The 21,673-nt window shown below is 44.4% G+C and overlaps 1 protein-coding gene across 13 annotated transcripts in view; it reads right to left on the bottom strand.

The window, feature by feature from the left end:
• caska (calcium/calmodulin-dependent serine protein kinase a) overlaps nt 1-21,673 on the bottom strand; it is a 145,540-nt gene that overhangs the window by 21,175 nt on the left and 102,692 nt on the right. For 7 of the 13 annotated variants that reach the window (XM_069712055.1, XM_069712048.1, XM_069712049.1 and 4 more), the window contains 7 exons: nt 21,391-21,512; nt 14,308-14,385; nt 9,560-9,640; nt 6,124-6,312; nt 4,479-4,557; nt 3,313-3,398; nt 2,197-2,265 (listed from right to left, as the gene is read on the bottom strand). In XM_069712055.1, the coding sequence (XP_069568156.1) occupies nt 2,197-2,265; nt 3,313-3,398; nt 4,479-4,557; nt 6,124-6,312; nt 9,560-9,640; nt 14,308-14,385; nt 21,391-21,512 (704 nt within the window). Of the gene's footprint in view, nt 1-2,196; nt 2,266-3,312; nt 3,399-4,478; nt 4,558-6,123; nt 6,313-9,559; nt 9,641-11,489; nt 11,541-14,307; nt 14,386-21,390; nt 21,513-21,673 lie in introns of all 13 variants that reach the window. The other 6 variants (XM_069712051.1, XM_069712040.1, XM_069712044.1 and 3 more) reach the window with 1 other exon arrangement.

The raw sequence follows: 21,673 nt of genomic DNA, 5'->3' as shown, positions 1-21,673 counted from the left end.
TTAGCAGATAGTCTGGTATTTTATCATTTATTTTGACGTTTTTATATTAAAAACAATTAATCACCACAAAATTAAAATATATTTATTTTCTATTCCCTCTTTATTATTGTAGTTTTATTTTACCTAGTGCTGTTTTTTTGTCGCTTTTTTTTTTCATTCTTTAAAATGTTTCTTTTGATTTTTAAACTTTTTGATTGCTTTTATTTCTTGTGCACATTAGTTCACATTGGAACTGTCCTATGATCAGCTCGTGACGATAAAAGTACAGTTTTTAGGTTATTTCTGATGGTCTACAGAATCATTCATGACAGATTGTTTTGCCTCATTTAACTAAGCTGTCCCGTTTGCGAGAGCTTTAACAGACTGGAGGTGACTGTGGATGTTTTGAGTTGTTGTGCTGGCGATAGTCGGCCGGTGTCACACCTGACTGCTCCACTTATCCTCACACACCGTGTCTATTTCCTCAGGGCCAGCTCAGCTCTTGAAGCATGAAGTGTGTACAAATGCCTGTATTTACTAACAATTAATATCAATTTTAATGCTCAATTTCCCAACACGTAATACAGCACAACTTGTTCTCCCTCTGAAATCGCGTTGAGGCCTGTCCTGCTCTCTCATCACCTCCACTTGTGTTTTAATGCACAGATCATACAGCTCAGAGTGTCCACCAGCAGGCGTTACCAAGGTGATGTGCTGTAGACATATCTGTGCTCTATTATTATACATCGACTGACAAATGGCTGCAGCTGTGAGGTCCGCTGACATTCAACATGACTGACTGCAGACACTGATAGATGGTTGTCTCAATACAGACGTCTCCATCAACTTTTGTTGGATTTGATCACAAACTGATCGAGATATTGATTTGATTTATCTGAAAAAGCAGCTGTGGCCTGTGATGTCTCACTCTGTCGAAGCTGTTGGGACTACAGAAACACTCTACTCGCCGTTGTACACACACACTGTATATAAAAGTGGACGAAGCTTCCAGGTCTGAAAAATGAGGCCGATGCAGAAGTGCCTTAAGCTGCAATACCACTGAGTACCACTAGAGGCCGGCTCCAAAAAGTCTCTGGCTCCATAGACTCCAATTCAACTTTTCTCATCAAATTCTCAGTAAAGAAAATGTCTCCACGAGTTATTTCATTTCCTGCTATTCCAGTTTATTCGTTTTCTGGCAGTCTATCTGAAAATAATCCCATCATTAATTAGAAAATAAGTTTCAAAAAGCTGTGTTTTTGGGGGTGTGTCTGTTTGATTGACAGGCCTGTGGTGCAGTCAGGTTACTATCAGGGGGCGGGACGTAGTATCTCCGGGTTTCCAATCAAATCGAGTCAGGTGATGTCACTGCTGGTTGCAGCTTGGTTGTACAGCAGTGTGAAAGAGTGATGCTTCGTTTAGCTCATCTACAATCTTTGAGTTCAGACTGCAGTGGGCACACAAATCTAAATATTAATGAATTGTGCCGTAAGATTCCCACAGTGTGATGTCCACCGGTGGACAACACAGCAGAGTTCAGTATTAGGTGACCTCATCCTTTAAATAAATAAAAGAGTCTTACGATCAGCTCGGGGTATCTCTAGTTGTGCAGCCACAAAGCATAGAAACAAATGTGTATCGAGGAAGCTGTAAAACTAAAAATGTTGACAGAACACCTGAGGTGAAGGTGGATGTTGTAGAAGAGGCTCCACTCCAGAAAAGTGATATGGGTACTTCCTGTTATTTTGTCTGCCCCTGTAGTGTATGTGTATGTGTGTGTGTGTGTGTGTGTGTGTGTGTGTGTGTGTGTGTACAGGTGTGCTGGTGGGTCTGAGTTTAGGAGCAGGGTGGGATCACACAGAGGTGTGGCTCGTTCCCGGATCAGACGGGGGAGGAGGGGGGGTTCCGGTATCTTGGTTGTGAAATTGGTGTGCTGAATATCGGACCCAGCCACAGCAAAACACAGCAAAACTCACACACACCCCATACACACTACACACCTGGGTTACACACACACACACACACACACACACACACACACACACACACACACACACACACACACACACACACACACACACACACACACACACACACACACACACACACACAGTAACCAGGCGAGCAGTTAGTAACCAGACCAGGAGCTCACAATCAGCAGTTAAGAGGAGGAAGAAGAGGAGGAGGAAGAAGAGGAGGAGGAAGAAGAGGTGTTACCTCACACGAGGAGCCCTGCATCCGGTAACTCGGTACTATTTTAAAGGTGATGCTGCCTCGCATCTCCCTCTGTGGAGAGAGACACACACACACACACACACACACACACACACACACACACACACACACACACACACACACACACACACACACACACACACACACACACACACACACACACACACACACACACACACACACACACACCGTGAGTTTTGTTTCATCGTCACTCATCAGCGTGTAACATTGTTGGGATTAACACAGTAATGTAGAGATACACTGAAGCATGTTGTTATCACAAACAACGCCTTCATTTGACACTTGGATTTTTTACCTGAGACTTCGGGCAAAATGTAACACAAAACAAAAAAACATTCATTGATTTGTTGTGGAGGAAAATAAATAAAAGGTTAAAAATGAGTCATTGGTGAACAGACTAATTTTTCTCTGTTTGGTCTTCACGCTGGGTGTTGTGGTGTGTGTGGAGGAAACAAAGCGTTGTTGGAAGGCTGTCACATCTGAGACAAAACAGATGGTGGCATCAGCGAGCATCTAATTGTTTTTTTGAACTAAATCTGAAAGAATTTACACTGGTTGGAAACTCAAACAATCAGTTTGGACTTGTGTTGAAGTTTTAACTAAATATTCTCTGTTGCTGTGATTGATGGCTGGAGGCTGCTGTGGAATTGGAAAAAGCCAAATGTTGTTATTCTGATGGTTTTGGCTTTATAACAGGAGGAGAATGAACCATGTTGGTGTTTGACTTATTTCCAGTCAGTGCAGATCAGCAGTGTGCAGTTTAAAACAACACAACCCCGTCCAAACTCCTGCACTACACATTTGCGTTTGTCATTTGCATCACAGCACAAGTCTTAACCCTGAAACCTCTGAAAGTCTGTCTGAACGTGAGGAGCAGTCAAAATGTTCCTACCTCCAAGGTCTAAAACCAACAGTCCTCACAGAGATAGATGTAGAATCACACACACACACACACACACACACACACACACACACACACACACACACACACACACACACACACACACACACACACACACACACACACACACACACACACACACACACACACACACACACACACACACACACACTGACCAGCATCTTCTGCAGTTGCTCCACAGTCTGATTGGCCACACTGATGCTGTTGATTTCCCTGATCTCGTCTCCAACATGCAACGTTCCTGAAAGGAAATGAGAAGGAAGTGAGAGACAAACAAATGTTTAGAGAATCTTTTTTTCCCCCTCATTAGAACCGCGCTACATTTCATTAGCCTCTGTTGCAACTTCACCCATCCTAACTACAGTAGAGAAATACATCCTTCCCAACTGAGGTGGCGCTCCAATTACCACATGACAAACCACCTGGGGATTAATTAATGCTACGCTGCAATAAAACAGGAGAGAACAAGGGCTGTCAACCTGGTTTGTGTTTCTGCAGTGAAGATGAAGGTGAAGTTTCTTATAAGAATCAGAACCTTATTGTTTATTTAAAAGATCTGAAACCTTCTGCTTCCCAAAGATATAAATCAACCAAAGGAATATTGAAGTACCATGTTAGGGTTAACACATTCAAAAACAGGCAGGATATATGCTGCATTTAACTTTGAGACAAAGTTCAAGTTCCACATGTAGATTTGATCAGAACGGAGGAGGACGCTGAATATCACTGAATATCACTGAATATCACTGAATATCTTTACAATGTTTTTGTTTCCTGTATAAAATTCTAAAGCCTTGAAGAGAAGTAACGGATGGATCAAAATCTCTTGACATGAATTACAGACTATTTATCCTTCAACTCAACACGTGCGTGTTAACTGACATTATCTGGTACACAAACATTTGTTTACATTTATATATTTATATTTGTATTCAAATCAGTTACATTTAATTCGGGCTGAAAATCCCAATTATTTTCAATATCAATTTCTAAATGTATCAATTAGTTGTTTGGTCTATAAAGACACAGAAAAGACGACTGCAGTCACTTAAATTAAATAAAAGCTTGACGTGTACAGAAAAGTGTTGTGGTTCAATTAGTCGTGGCTCTGTATTTATGAAATAATCAAACTGAAATCTGATGATCTCGGGGAATATACTAGGAGTTAAAGAGAAATCTGTCATTTGCTCTGTGAAGCCCTGCTGTGACTGCTGTAGTTATCTGTCTGCGAACAGTGAACCCGAGTCATGCAGCCTTGTAGGAAGCCGTTTTAAAATGTAGGTGTCAGACTAAATGTGGGCTGCGAGAGTGGAAACGGCACCTTGTCTGTGGATCATTCCTCCGTGCATTATCCTCGCCACGATGCAGTGGTTTGTGTCGTTCATCTTCAGCGTGATGCCCTGCATGAATCAACACAACAAACATGTGCAAATGTGGAATCAGGGGATGATGCGGTGCAAGAAGCTGCGCTGTCATCTCATCTCAGTCATGATATTTGAGTGAGAAGAGTAAATACAGAACGGTGCAAAAGTTTCGGGCACTGTAGATGTTTAGATTATTGTGTGGGAAGTTCTCCAGGGCGCCGCAACGACACCTGCATGGAAGAACTGTGTTGGTGCTGTTGAGATTTAGATTTTTTTTTCTCTTTCATATACTTTGTATGACTGTAATTATTGAACAGCATTGAAAGAAACGGGTTGAAACGTAACGCAATAATGTAATTTGGCGGGAACCATTAACGTAATAAATTACTTTTTCACATTAAACAACACAATTACAATTAGGCCTCCTGAATGTTAAGTGGGCTTCTTGCTCGTTACTTTTGTCTTGTCTATTAATTGTAATAAACCACTGCAGACATATGCAGCTTATTCCTCCAACTTCCTGCCTGCCTCCCTCAGAAGGAGAGTTGAGTTACTGGAGGAGTAACTGGGTCATTTTACACACAGACTTTCAACCTCCTGCCTCATAAGTGGGGTACTGGAGGCGCATGGAGGATTACTGCTGAGGATGTGGTTCTGAGCAGTGGCAGTGAGAAACAGCTGGTTCCTGCAAGACACAAACCTGCAGCAGAGGAGCTCTGTGGATGTAAGTGATGAGAGGCCTCAGGAGACCCACATGCAAACCACAAGGAGAGCGATAGAGAGCAGAGGGCAACCAACAGTGACGTCGCCCGTTGGTTTGCGAACGGCCGATATGAAGCCTCGAGTTTGGGAATTTGGCCGTCGCCGTCTTGCTAGTTCAGAGCGGTTTGGCGCTGGAAGTGACCATATTCAGAGAGCTGGGGGGAGCGAGCTGACTCGCTGACTGATCTGACTGCAAACCCGGCGATACTACGTCCCGCCCACCAATCTCCGTAACCTGACTGCACCACAGGCCTGTCAATCAAACAGACACGCCCCCAAAAACATGGCTTTTGGAGGCTTATTTTTTATTTAATGATGTGACTATTTTCAGATGGACTGCCAGAAAACTAATAAGGAGTGACTTTAGCTAACAACACCGAGATAACTCCTGGAGAAATTTTATTGACTTAGAATTTTATGATAGAAGCTGAATGGGAGTCTATGAAGCCGGAGGCTTTTTGGAGCCCACCTCTAGTGGCACTCGCTGGTATTGCAGCTTAAGTCACTTCCGTATCGGCCTTTTTTTTCAGAGCTTAAAGCTTCGTCCACCTGTAGATACAGTCAATGGCTGAGACCCTTTCAGGCAGCGCTAACATAATACATATGTGTGCATTAATTAGAGAATTGAAGCAGACATTAAAATGTAATGCAGAAGTTGCTTAACCAAGTAACTACTTTTAAATGCAGTAATGTAATTCAATGAGTTCTGAAGGAAATATCTAGTAATGATAGCTGATTACTCATTTTTGGTAACATTCACAAAGCTGTTGGTAAATAAAAAGAAGTTGTGTTTTTGAACGCCTAAACCTTCTGCACAGCACTGAGTTTTAAACCGTGTACCATCGGCTCGTCTGTGTTCTTCTGGAACTGGACCAAGCGGACCCTGGTGACGTTCTCCAGGTCCATGTCTCCGTTGGTGCTCTCCGGGGAGTCTCCGTTCAGGTAGGGCGAGGTGGGTGGAGGGGTCACCCGCAGAGCCTCGTCGCTGTAAACCTCGTGGGCCACCACGTCGTGGGCCTGCAGCAAGGCCTGCGGTCACACACACACACACACACACACACACACACACACACACACACACACACACACACACACACACACACACACACACACACACACACACACACACACACACACACACACACAGAGTTACAGGGGCAGACTATACACAGGAGGGTGCAAACAGCCAGAGGAGTACATATGGGGTGGCACACGACCACAAACCCAAAACGAGCCTGAAGCAAACAGGACAAAATTCTTCTAATTTCATTTTATAAACTTAAAAACAATCCACCTGGAGAACAGGTGTGAATGCAGAGGAGAGAAACCTTTCAGTGGTCCGCATCCTGAACCCAAGACATGATCTCACTAAACTACAGGAAAAGTCCTGACGGCGCTCACACCATTGTGTGTCGTTCACTGAAGAGCAGGAGGTGTTCACTTCCTGACTCCCTGCTCTGCCGTACGTCGAGGTATTCCCCCGTCTCTGCAGGTGCCCGTGGTCTGCAGCCCGCACGTCTCTTTGAGTTAAAGCGGCACGTCGCTAGGAGCCATGGAGTCACTGCTCCGCTCGTCTGACAGCCACACACTCCCCTGAGTGACACTTTAACAAACCCGTCTGAACTTCAGAAGACAGCAATCAAACCTCAACAAAGGGGAAAACCTGTCACCGTCTTCCCTCACACACACGCACGCACACACACACACACACACACACACACACACACACACACACACACACACACACACACACACACACACACACACACACACACACACACACACACACACAGACACACACCCCAGGAAGGAGTGCAGATCAGAGAGGCAGAGACATGAAGGCAGCGGCAGCCTCTCTAACTCCCGTGTCAAAATACATCACGCACAAACGAAACTTCATGTTAGGAGACACACAGGAAGGTGAGGTTGTGTGTGTGCCTGCGCCCTAATGAGGACAGGGTTACGGGGTTAACTGATCCTTCCATGCTGTGTGGCTGTGCTGGAGGGAGTGTGAGAAAGCAAAGAAAAGAAAAGAGAAGTTAGAAAAAGTGTGCGATAAGAGAAGCAGAGTGAAACGAGGACACGGTGGAGATTTCAAGATTCACCGACGTCCCGCTCGAACTCTGTAATAACAAAAACAACCTGCAGCATTCAGCGCTGGAGGTCATTTCGTGAAGAACCAGAGGATACTCGGCCTGACGGCGGTATCCACATGCAAAACACCATGATGTGAAATTGCACAGATCCAGATCCGAAGAAATGAAATAGCTCATTTCAAAAGTTCACAGTACAAAAAGTACTGAGATCATAAATGGTTATAATGCTTATGTACTTACAGTTATACTGACCTCAAACATTTTCCTAACAGCTGATCTCAAATCCTTAAGCTGAAAGAAATAGTTCTACATTTGGGGAAAAATAATAGTTGGGCCTCAGAAGAGAAACCATGTGGTGATAATGTTTTAGTTAAAGATCAAGAATGAAGTTGTAATTTAAACTTTTAATAAAACATGGATGAGGGGTCGTTTCAATGGAGATTTGAAAATCTTCCATTCAGTGACAACTCGGCAACTCTCTGCTGTAGAAGATCGTGAGATATGATCCAAAGGCTCAGAACAGCTCAGATGTGACCCCTTGTTTCTCCCAATATTTTAGTTTTTTGGTAATTAATTCATACACAAAGAGAAAATGCCAATTTGGTATTTCAGAGGGAGTTATATCTTTGAACTATTTCTTGGTGAAAAACAACCGGGCTGTGTGACTTCCTGGAGTATCGTTGGTACGGCGAGGTCGCCGGGCAAACGTTGCGACAGTCGACGACACAGCACAGAGTGGATTAATGACCGATCATCAAATATTCAGCATGTAACTCCCGCTAAAAGCACTGTTGTTTTTCAAAACAACAACAGATGTGACTTTAATAATTTACGTTTAGTAACAACTGTTCAACCACCTGTTAACAGGTGCTGCTGGTGGTAATAAAAGTGGAACAAACACACTAAAAGCACAAACAATACAAAAAAAAAAGATTGTGAACCAGGTGTGGAGCTGAGTTTCTGCTTGGTAAGCATTTATATCATTCTAACACAATCAGATGGACTCACAGATGAAGCTGTGGTTGATCTGAACTGGACATTAGAGACATTTCCAGGTGTTGGAACAAGTAAAGGTGGATAAAGGAATACAACATCACTACCACTGTCATATCTGTCCACTGAATATTATAGTTATGATGTCAGGAATTTACTCCCAGAACTGAATGAAACCACAACCTATCCCTTTTGTTTAAATTCCACATTGCTATCTGTCATTTCCTGCATCCAGTCTTTATGCTCGGCTGAGCTAATCAGCTCGCAGCTTCACCTGTGGACATAATAAGCAGACTGGTATTGATCTTCTTTCCTCGCTCTAAACAAGGGAGCCAATAATGCTGTTTTTTCTCTCAAACCGCTGATCTATTCCCGTCGTTCCTTAAAAAGACTCAGATCCACGAGAACGCTGATAAACAAAAGCCTAAAATCCGGCACAGTTCGTCTGCACTGGCATGAACTCGCTGGAATGTAGAACACGTCAGTTTCCGCTCTCGTAGCGCCGTGAAGGAGCCGGGCCTCTGACCCGGCACAACACATCGCATCACACACGCCTTACTGCCCCGCACACACAGTCTGGACCATGTCCTCCCGCTCGTCTTCATTACTGATCTCTTCCCTCGTCTTTGCTCTCACTATCACTTCATATTGACACCATTGCCCCCCTCATCCCCCCGTCTGTCTGTCCCTCTGACATTGAGCAGGTCATTGATCGGAGATAGAAATCAGATGCATTCATGTTGAAGGATTAACAGGACAGCTGCTGACAGTCCACGAGGGACTTTCCGTTGAAGGGATTTAAATCCTGCAGGTTCGATCCTCACACACTTTAAACACGCGTCCATTACAGCAGAATCACTGAGATGTTCATGTTTTCGAGGCATCTGTTTGTTGTGTTTACATTTCTTTGGCCAAAGGAAAAGAAGGTGAAACCTCTTGTTCCAAGTGACACAGTGATGTCATAAGTAAAAGCTGCCTCGGTGTCTCTTTTGAGCACCTTTTGCACAGCCGAGGACACGAAAGCATCTATGAAGCTGCTACGTAGACATCCGTCCAACATGTCTGACCCAGTCGTGTTCCGTCTGCTCGGCATCGTCAGCAGCCCTGAATGTTTGTTGAAGGACCTCCTGCACCCGTCTGCGAGGTGCGAGGGCCCGATGTGTGTCTGTGCTATTTTTGAAACTCACCATGAAATGTGGCTGGGTTAGTATCCGTCTGAGTTCCTTGGCTTCGTGGTTCTCTGGGTAGCAGGAGATCTCTTCCAGTACCTGAGGACACAGAGAGAGAGGAGTTGGTTTTCCGCCACAGCCGTCTGTACCTGCTGCACCTCAGACGACCCAGCGAGCTCTCAGACTTTCCCCTCACACCTCCTCCTGCGTCTCCGCAGCCAGTGTGAGACCAACTTTGGACAGCAAGTCAAAGAATCTGGTCAAGGCTTTGCTCCTCCTCCTCCTCCTCCTCCTCCCTTTTGGACGTGACTTGGTTTGATGTCGGCTCCAGTTATGTTGCGCCTGACTGGTGAATGTGGCATTGTAGAGGTGAGGCCTCAGAGGGGGGGTGGGTGGAGTGTGGGTGGGGTATACTGAGACCTGCACGTGGAAGTACGATGCTGTGTCTCTACCTCATGCTTGGTGGGGCAGATGAGGTGTGTAGAAGGGTGTGTAGTTTATGAGTGTGTGTCCATCCAGGAATTCATTATCTTGAAACTGTAATAATCACATTGACTTTTTACACTCTGGAGCTAGCACTCACTGGTGTCGCAAAACCACACGCTGCAACACAGCAGCAGCTGAGAGTGACACATACGGTAGGTCTGGTCGATCTCTCACTTTCCCCGTCTAGATGGAATCAACATTACGGCTGCTCGCTAATTTAACTCGTCGTTCTGAGTGTTAAAAAGATGACAAGGACATTCAGCAGGACAAAGACAAACAGATCCACACTGACATGAACACTTTCCGAGGATGTCATGATCTCCCGTACCCACGGTGAGTCAATGTCCATCAACGCTCATCAATGCTCATAGAAATCAAAGGAAAAAAGCTTGCCTGAGGTTGCCTGAAAATTTGAAAGGTTTTCTTCAGTATGAAAATAATCCAGCGATATTTGTCTGTACATCTGTGGAGCTGCTATTAGCTGATTTGGCTACTTTTAATGGTACCAATTTGCCAAAATGTAAACAAATACACAGTAAAAGACAAATTGGTTCACAGTAGCTGAAATGAACCGGCCATTTGATTAGATTATGGTGTAATGATGGTTTCCAGATATTCTGGATGTTCCTGGTTGTTGGTTAGCATGTTGCAGATTTTCAGATTGGCAAAAACACCTTTGACTTCCGCCATATTCACACAAACATCTCAAACTGAGCCTAAAGAAAGGGACAAGCAGCTTTCCGTATATAGAAACCTTCTACAATGTGTCCACTTCTAAAGGATGTTGAATCAGACAGGATTTAAATTAGGGAGTAAACCAAGTCCCAGTGTGGCAGAAGCTGAAGCAGCATCTAATGTCCGAACAGAACAAGGCTGTCCACAACGAGGTGTAAAGAAATGAGCTTCTTTTCCATATTGTGTTTTATATGAAATATAATCAGTACTAAATCTCCAGAGACACGGAGCAGGAATCTGCAGCTCGTTTTCAGATGACAAAGCATCATCTGAAGGACTTTTTTATTGCCTCCTTGTCAAGTGCATGCAATTCATTTAGCTGTGGAGAGCTCGCTTAAATAAAATATTAAAACTGTGTCTATTCACACATGAAATGGAGAAGCTAAAAATAGAGCGATATTCATCTTACTTTTCTCTGAGCTGCTTTAATGATCCTTTCAGTTCTCTAACAAGTCTTGTACCAGACCTGTTGTCCTTTTCTTATTGTGTGCATAAATATCAGATGTTCTGTGTCTAAGCATTTTAACCAAAGAAGAGTTGCTGCAGCAGTTTATCCAAACACATTCACAGCAGTAAATATCATCATCATACAGGAACAGGAAGCTCCTTCACCCTCAGTTCAAACCACCTCCAGTATTTGAACCCTTTAAGGGCCGAGCGGACTCAGTCTGTGTCTCGCTCCACTCAGCAGTAGTGTGAACACGGCAGCAGTGTGATGAGCGCTTACATATTCCAGATGTTTCAAAGCGCCACTTGCTCCGTCTTGGGAGGAGGAACTCTTTAGTGGAGGAAGACACAGGGAGAAGGGTTACACAGGCTGTCGATGGTCCTTTTCAGAGCTCACAGGTGAAAGGTCAAAGGTCAGTGATGACGCAGGAGGGTCGAAGTGAAACTCCGCCCTTAAATCAACGGCACTTAATTTTCAGATGGGCTGAGAATCTTGTGAGATTAGTATCTACAACCAAAGCGGAAACTTCACTCCCGACAAAGATTAGTTCTAACACAACTTATTTCACTGAGGTGACGAGACGTGACAGAGAAGAGGTTAAAAAAAAGTGTGTTAGTGCAGTCAGAGGAAAAGCTTTGGTGAAGTTTGAAGAGCCTTAAAACTGGCCTGCCGGGGTAGAAACCCGCAGGAGTCCACTGGAGGCTGCGTTCTGATTGGTTCAAAGCGTTTCTGCATCAGCCAGAGTGAATCAGCAGAGACAGAGGTGAAGTGGAGGTGGAGGTGGAGGTGGAGGGAGGGGGTATTTGACAAAATACTGAGAAGACTGAGAGAAGCATCAAATCGTCCCTCCAACAAATGTCCAGCGTTTCACACATCTTTTTTTGGAGTGTTTTAAGTGCGTCATCCTGGTACTTGTAAGCGCTGCATGTTTCTATACTGGACGGTGTGAACGCACTGATGCACTCAAAACAATGAGTGTTCGTACGTATGTACGGCATTTAGATCACAGCATGTTTCTGACGACAGAAAGCTCGTCGGACAAGCAGGACCCAGACAAGAAGGTGTTTTTGATCGCGCTGGTCCCTACTGAACAAGGACGGGGACGAAGAGAGGCCCCAAAACGCTTTGGGAGACGCGCATGGAGATCACAGGGAGAGTGATGGAAGGCGACACCTCCACCACTAAAAGTAGATCAGGTGAATCTGGACACAAAGAAAACGTGCTGCAGATTTCAAACTCACCACATGGTTCATGTAAAAAAGGAAAGTCGAAGCTCTGTGTTGAACCACCGAGTCCAAACCTCTTCTTAATATGTATCCCCTCAAGAATCTTTGAGAGTTCAAAATATTCTACTCCGAGATGCTTTACAAATAAAATAAAGCCCTGGTTTGGTTCTGCACAGAGTTTATTGTGTTTCTCATTAGAGACAGACAGAGAACTCATCAGACACAGAAGATCAAAAAAGTCTGCAGTGATGGCTCTAAAATGCTGCTCCACGCCCTCACACCATCTCTCTGCTTGTGTTGTGGTTCTCGCCACATCTCTTGATCCATCCCGGCTGATTTAAGCAGGAAAATGTGAAGCAAACTCTATAAGCAGACGCTAACGTCTCAGACGATGCAGCAGAGCTGCGTTAATTAGCCGAGTCTCTTTGACACGAACCACAGCCACATAAAAATGCAGCTCGCCTCCCCTTAAAATGGCTTTCTCTGTCCGAACAGCTCTGGGATTTACGACGGCGGCCCCCAACTCCCTCACTGTTCAGACTTTTAATTGCTCCCTCAACAAAGAGCACAACGTCAACACAGCAGCATTTTGTGGAGCCGCCTGCCTGCACACAGAAGCGCTCACAATGCACACCAGTGATCCCTGCTGCCCTCTCACACTCCCTCTTCCCTCAGCCTCCTCGTTGAGCAGCAGCTCCTCTGAATCCTGCTTCACTGTTACAGGACATGGAGAGGTAAACACACGCACCCAAACTCGCTGTGAGCATGTGACTTCATCAGAGCCAGCATCTGACCCCGGAGACTACAATGTAACTCTGTGTACGAAAACCCAACCATGCTAACAGCCCACAAACACAGTGTTTGTGTGTGTGTGTGTGTGTGTGTGTGTGTGTGTGTGTGTGTGTGTGTGTGTGTGTGTGTGTGTGTGTGCTGCACCCAGCAGCATCTGTAATGAGGAAGGTCAAACACAGAAGCTGGAGATCACAGCTGCTCCGTGTAAACAGGTCGGTGTGCTCCGACAGTCCGTCCTGAACAAACTCAGCTTGAGAGGTCACTGAAGCTAACACATGACTCAAACACTCAAGATAAATAATGTTATTATTGGATGTTGTTTTGAAACTGAGCAGCTGAAAGCAGGAGGTCTGCATCTGGTCTTTGTATTCATGTCCATGTTCACACTGTACATGATGTACTCCAGTACAAGCAGTGAGGTACCTGCAGGAATATCATATTTACCTCTTTATTATATAGAGCCCTGTCTTTTACTCTCTCATGTTTTGTGTCCTGGGAAGATGAACCAAATCTGCTGACGTATCGAAAGCAGAACGGTCTGAAATTCGCCTGAACGTCGTTGTTCTTCCACCGTCTATAACATCTGTGGGGCTGCTCCATCCTGATTATTGTCGGCAACAAACTACGTGAGCAAACATGTCTGCAGGTGGAGGCTTTTTAAAAGTGCTGGTTGTGGAACCCAGAGAGTTCCTGACCTTCAAAAGGTACTACCAATTCGATTATAGTTTAAATATTTCCCATTTAGACACACACACACACACACACACACACACACACACACACACACACACACACACACACACACACACACACACACACACACACACACACACACACACACACACACACACACACCCCGGGGACCTCAGGTTGTGCCCAAACCCCCACACCGAGAACGTCCTCTGTGAAGGTGATGAGTTAGAGCTTTAGGGAGCAAGAGGCCGGAGGGATTAAAGCAGCCTGAGCACTGACAGAAGTGGTGAAAGGGTTGAAGAGGAAAGTCAGCTGCTAGTGAATCTGGTATCTGTACAAGGTATTAAATAGTGATCACACACATTACATGATGTGTGTTCACTCACCTCTTTGGCTCTCTGCACAGCATCACTGGGGGGGTTTCGGATCTGTGGGGACGACTTGGTGTTGATCTTATCGTAGAGCTGAAAGCAAAGAGAACAATCAGTCAGTCAATCACAGACGGAGAAACTGTGAGGAGGACAACAAGCATGAGCTTCTACACTGATGTCAACATGATCAGTGACACATCTTAACCAGCTAACTCCTGAGATTAAAGCTCCGCAAAAGGTAGGAATGAATGTTGTTTGAACATTTTCTAAGTTAGTTCCAATACAGCACAATACTGAGTTCAGAAATGTGATACGCTGAGAAATAAAACATCTTTCCATAAACCCTTCATGCCATTTAGTCGACCAATCTAAGTTCCCAGTTGCTGTTGAAGAACTGAACCTGATGATCCAATGATTCACATCTGGAACAATTTCATCCAAAAACATGAGTTTATGATACTGAAGGTTATAAAAGATGTGATGTAATGCCAAGAAAGATGGCACTAAAGCAACCCGAGGAAACACAACGTCTTCTTTCTTGTTGAAGCGTTTCAGCTGTCGGAGGCCGAAATGTAACATGACACAACATGACACACTGTAATGTGGTGAAAATATGGTGCTGAACTCTGATGAAGAAACCCTGTTTGCCATCTGTTCCTCGAAGGATCTTTGTCGTATGGGTGGGAGTGTTTCAGATTATCTGTATGGTGTTAGCGGAGGGTTGATTGTGTGGTTGGTGTTGACGAACTGAAAAAACAATAGTATAAGATTAAGATGATTTTGGATATTTGGCTAAAAACTAAACAAAGACACAACGAAACGAAGTCCTCAGCGTTAAACCCAGGTTCAATGTTGAGCAGAGCGTGACACAGATGGACACCTGTGATTGACAGATAATACTAATTTATATGCCACACAACCAGCGCATCAGATGGACCGACCGATCGGGCTAAACTCAGGAGTGGAGCACAGAAATACAGAAAACAAAGGCAGAAACATGCATGACAGTTACTCCAGCGCTTCACCTTCACAACCAGTTGTTTATAACCGGTGAACACCGACAGAGCAATGCAGAAAAAAACAACAAGTGACCTAAAAATCACGTAGCAACAAAGTGCCCTAAATAAAAAAGTTTAATAAAGTTCAATTAGGAGAGTTCCTTCAAACAAACACAACTAGAATTGATCCCAAATGAAATATTTGCAGAAAACCAAATCAGGTCTTTGCCTACTCGATCATGATATGGCCGGTGTGTTCAGGATCTCAACACTACTCTGAAGCAGTCAGCCTCCTCATCACTGCAGACTTCCCCTCACGAGATGTGTGTGGGCCTTGTTTACTGCAAACTGTACTAATAACTTATCTCTTATTGCAGGACGCAAACCTCTCTGGAAACATGTAACAGTTTAAACAGACTTACTGCTTTAAAAAGGTGATCAAACCGATGAAAGCACACAGAGCTACGAGCCCGATGTATTCTCCACGTCCTCAGCTCATCTGTCTACTTTAGTTTGAGCGTCAATGACACTTTCTGGGTTTTGTTTTCATCTCTCCTTGACATCTAACTGCTAACTGTCCTTCTCTCTGACTGAAGGACGGCGAACACGAGAGCTCTGTTCATAAAAATCCCAGCTGACTCATAAACTGCGCGGGACCCAGTCACACGAGTGTGGGCGCATTTAAGTGACTGTATGCTCGGGGACTAAATGGCCCTGAAACAGGGTAAACAAAGACAGCAGCTGGAGCTCCAATCAAAGCGGAGAGAGGCTTTTTTTTTTAAAACAAAAGACACAGATGACCGCGGCCATCTGAAACCACTATTATCATATACAAAGCAACAGCCATGTGAGGTTTGATGGACAACTTGTACTTTTCATTGAACCTGCTGCACTGTGAGAAAGCAGCGTTGCATAATGCGTCCACGGAATAAAGTCGGAGGCAGACACAGGGAGTCACAGACAAACAGAGCGTTTGTACCAGACAGTTCAATGCAGCTCTCTTCTGTTCCTCCTCTCACAGATCCAACAGCAGCGCTACACATGTGATGCTGGACATCATCACATGATGATAAACAAACAGCAGGCAACGTGAACTCCTAAAACATCTCAGGAATTGGCATTTTCCGCAGTGAGGTTTTGTTTTAACGTCTGTTTCTCTGCACTGAACGCGTTCAGTTCGCTTCGAGGTTCGAACTGGAAGTATTTGCAGCCGTCCACGGGAACGGCCTGCGCTCACAGAGACGGCGGAAACACAAGATATTTGTGCTGCTGCTCAGTAACCAGCTGAGAAACCACGCAGCGCCTTGTTGGGCCCACTGACACACCTGTCAGTGTGACATGTGTGATCTGCCAGAAAAATGGAAACATGAAATGACAGAAAGCTTCTGAAGAAATATCCTGCAGCAGCAGTTGATGGAGCAGGGCTGCAGGTTGATCCACCTGCAGCAGATAACCGGCTTGAAATCATGAAAAAGGTTTAGCAGATGGAAATAATGACTTTCTTTCAAAGGTTTATGAAGACTGAGAAAATATTTTTATACAATGCATTGTGGACTCTGGACTCTCACCACTGAAAATCTCAGATCCCTTCTTTCTGCTGAACGCTCAGCCAATTACAGATAATCATGTGCAAATTATGTACATACATTATATATGTCATGTTTGGGATGTCTGGCATGTCTGTGTATTAACACAGAGGAATATAAGCTATTAGATATAAGAGTCACAAAACACAGAAAAATCTGGATTGTTATTGTTATTTCTATGAGAAATATAAAGGAATAGCCCGTCAGGTTTTTATTACAGTCGTACCGATGTGGAAAAAACTTCTAACGACCGGCTACTAATGCAGCGAATGAGCAGACGAGGGTTTGAGGGAGAGAGGAATGGAAACTAAATCAAAATCAAAATGTGTGTGTATTTCTGTCAATACAAAAGTGCAGAAGAAGAGGAAGAGGAAGAGGAAGCCAGAGTTTGATGGTCTGTGCATCTCTCCCTGCTGTGACAACCTGACACACAGAGACACACACACACACACACACACACACACACACACACACACACACACACACACACACACACACACACACACACACACACACACACACACACACACACACACACACACACACACACACACACACACACCTCAAGTGTGCATCTGCACAAATTCTCTCCGAAACACAAACACAAGCTGCTCCTCAGGAAGTCTTTACAAGACCGCCGAGATAACGCCGGCAGCCTGCAGGTTGAATCGTACTCGGAGAAAGTGTGTGCCGTCCCACATGCTGTCTGCAGCCACCGAGCACACACATATTTACTGCTCTCTTGTTCTTGTGCTTTCAAGGGGAGAGTTGTCAACATCTTTCTGCGTTTGTGGAGCATTAAGCAGACTCGAGCTGACCTCAGGGCTTTTACTTAAAAATGAACTCAAAATTTACAAATATTCAGAACAAACTGTACAAAACGTTCTGATATTTTCAGGAAGGAACCAATGCGTCCTCGTGGCTGCGTCTGTATGTGCCAACAGTCACAGAGCACCTCCTATTTTAGGATCACTAACACTGTCATATCTTTATTTCTGATTAGTGACAGATAAAAGCAGACATCAGTTCCTCGAGGGCAACTTCTCTCCCTGCATCTCTGAGCTCAGCAGCCTGAGGAGCTTCAGAAACTGATAAATAAGGGAAGAAATAAAAATGCAGTAGACTAAAGTGCCTCATTATACGTGTCAAACACACAGCGGGGTGTCGGGCTCACTTCAAATTAGCTTGAGGCATCTCTTGACAAAACACTCTTCCCGCAAACACAACAGAGGGAGAAAACAGGAAGAAAACACACTCACCCCCCAAAGACGGCAAGTGTTTTGTCAGAAACACGCTGCCAACAGAGTGCAAACGAGACAGGCGTTCTCGGAGCCAGAGGGCTCCATCCGTTCACTGTCTACAGGATTTCTGTTTTCCTCCGTGTGCTTCAGCCGTGTGGAGGCTACTTCCAGCCGCACACACAGTGATGGAGGCTGCGCTTGCAGTGAATGCAACTTAGGTCCGACAATAGGAGCCATTGTTCGTTCAGGGTGCTGCACTGCTCTGTCCTCCTCTGACTCCCCCTCCTCTCAGAGCAGGCCCGGGGGTGAAAATGAGGCTGAAAAGGAGACATCTGCAGCCTCAGGCTCACACTGACACTGCTGCACACACACCCACACACACATCCACATCCACACACACACACACACACACACACACACACACACACACACACACACACACACACACACACACACACACACACACACACACACACACACACACACACACACACGGCAACCCACTTCAATGTATTCAGCCTCCAGCAACTGGGAGAGCCTTTAACCCAACACACACACCTCTCTTCAGCCGTCTCCTCTCAAATGTTTCAATTTCAGCCTCTTTGGCCTGATTTGCATCACGGAACTTGTTCAAAACTAGTGACTTAAGTCGGCGACTCGTCTGTGAGAATCTGCAGCAGCCTATCGATGCTGAGCTGAGCTCATGTTGGCAGAAAGTTTGAGGAGGAAGTGACAAGAAAAGCAGCTCCAGAGATTCTGCTCAGTGGCTCACAGATGAAGAAGTGGATGATGGTGCAAACTCAAGAGGGACCGTCTCCAAGCTCAGAGGGCCAGAAGAGTAAAAGGCAGGATGTGGTCTCTTGGAACTATTTCCTAAGAAGTGTTCTCCGAACATGGAGAGAAATGCTGGCCGTCATAGAGAGAAGAGGATATGAAATCTTTAAAAAATGGCCGACATTGTCTCTGATGAGACACTGATTGTTTTGTTCAGTTCTACAAATGAAAATTGCCTCAAATAGTTAATTAACACTGCACACATTAACACACAAAAAGAGTTAAAGCAAGAAGTTTTGTATTATCTTTTTTTTTTTTTAATCCTTTGAAGAATATATTTTCTGTGGATGTGGACCAGTATCTGACTCTGTGACCTGACAATGATCTGCATCACACAAAACAGCAGGGAGACATGCTGCTTGTCCTCAGTGTAAAGAAAACACACCACAGCTGCCTGCAGTTGCTCTGATGTTTGAACTCTGTATGAACTTCAGGATGATGTATTTTACTGAAATGCAACTGTTCACCACAAAAAAGTGTCATAAATACAAATCCTTTTCATTTCCAAACAGCATACCTCAGGATGTATTATACTGAAGTCAGAAACACACAATAATGACGACAGAAATGTTTAAAGTAGTATTTGAAAGTAGTCAAATTGACTATGAGGATTAAACTGCTGTTTACCCGTATTCATCATTAGAATTTAAATTTTCCGACATGTTTTTCTTGATGTTCCTAATCTCCATACAAACTGACTCGACCAGCCGACAGATCTTCTGTTTAACAGACACAAAGCAAAGGCAGCGGTGGATTAAAGAAAAAGAGAACAGGGTCACATGACGTCTTAGAGAGAAAGCTGTCTCGCCTTTCTGCTGTCGGCTGGGAACGAGGATTTAGTGACCCAACATGGTTTTAATGTGGTGAACCAGTTGTAGGTCAAAACTCTGCAGCTCAGCTGAGTCTGTCAGCATCCTGAGTCACACACACACACACACACACACACACACACACACACACACACACACACACACACACACACACACACACACACACACACACACACACACACACACACACACACAGGTGAATCAAGGGAAGGAATTTAATGACCCATCGAGAAACAACATGACCTTTTGATGATGCCTCCAGAGGACTGAGGCTCCCTGTGTAGGTGCAAGGAAGCTCTTTATAGATTATATTACATGAAATGTATAAATCTTATTTAATTAGGGCTCAGTTTGTTTCTCAAAAACAGGCTTTGAATTTGTCTTTGATCTAACTAATAATCAGACGTTATTCATCTCGTGCACAAAGTTGTTTCTCTCTTGATTATGTTAACTCGGACTAATTCTGCTGTGAATTCTGGGTAAATTAGGACTTTTAACTGAAAAACAAGGCTGACCAAATAACATCATCAAACCACTGAGCTCCCTCCGCCATCGACACATCTCTCGGAGGGCCTTCAGTGTGTGATGTGTTGGTATTTTGCAACAGACTGGATCCACATGATTTCATAAAGAGCAGCCAAAACGCATCAGTTTTCAAATGAGTGTATGCATGACAAGAAAATCACTTTAAGTTTGTGCGTGCTGGTGGACTGAAACAGGCCTCGTCCTGGATGTCCACTTTCAGCATCATGGCAAACAACCACCACATAACCACCACATCGCTTCCTCACCGCCCAAAATATGGGCTCAGTGCCTGAAGGAAAATAAATGTCCTGAATGACTCCGGCTCCAGGGGCCCAAACCAGGGATTCACACTGAGGGCATACGCCCCTCTGATATGTGCTAATGTCTCTGCTGTAGTGTAGACCTTCAAATATGTTATTATTAGTATTATTTTTTTTTTCATACAAAGTGGGATGTAATGTCCACCCTATACTGGAGACAATGCAGAAGTTATCTGTGATTTAAAAACCGGATTGCTTGACAACTCTGTTGTACAGAGAAACGGTGGGTTTCATCAGAAAGGGTTCGTTGTGCTGTTTACTTTGATATACAGTACGTTGGGACGAGATTTGGACTTCAGTAATTATTTAATCAAGAGTAGCGTGTGTGTGTGTGTGTGTGTGTGTGTGTGTGTGTGTGTGTGTGTGTGCGTGTGGAGGGGGGGGGGACGCGGTGCTTCAGTGTAACAACAATTAAATTTGATGAAACTTTAAAGCCAGTTTTCTCTGCAATGCTTCGTCGCACAGACGAGGCACTGGCGTTGTTGGAAAGCGCAGACCGTGCAGATTCATACAACGTGTTGCATCTCTATATGATGAAAACACGCTGCGCAATTCAACTGAGAAGAAGGGGTGGGAATTTGGACTAAATATGCAGCCATCGGGTTAGTGAACCTCGTATGGGACCATCATTTTTCTATTATCCATATAGAAGAGGAGTAAGACCATTGTAATGAAATGATACAAAATGAATGTGTCATTAAAGGTGGATGTGTTTTCTGGTGTGTTTACGTGCGTGTGTGTGCGTGTGCGTGTGTGACACTCACATCGAGCAGTGTGTGTAGATGCTGGTCCTGGAAAACACTGTGGAGGAAATCTAAATCCTTTTCACTGCAGTCTGTCAAAGCGTGGATCTCCTCTAAACTGTCCAACACCTGAGACACAGCGCCTGTAAAACACACACACACACGGACACACACACCAGAGGTGAATACCTCTACGACTGATTAAATTAAAACCACTAATAGAGACGACTTTTTGTTGTCAGAAGGGCTTTACAGTAAACACCTACAGCTGATAAGGACAACACAGACAACAAACAGATACCTA

This window comes from Brachyistius frenatus, unplaced genomic scaffold (genome assembly GCF_029030835.1).
Source record: "Brachyistius frenatus isolate BFR_SWC_R1_liver_20210118 unplaced genomic scaffold, ASM2903083v1 Contig_106, whole genome shotgun sequence".
Classification (NCBI taxonomy): domain Eukaryota; kingdom Metazoa; phylum Chordata; class Actinopteri; family Embiotocidae; genus Brachyistius; species Brachyistius frenatus.
This window is presented reverse-complemented; position numbering and strand designations above follow the sequence as displayed.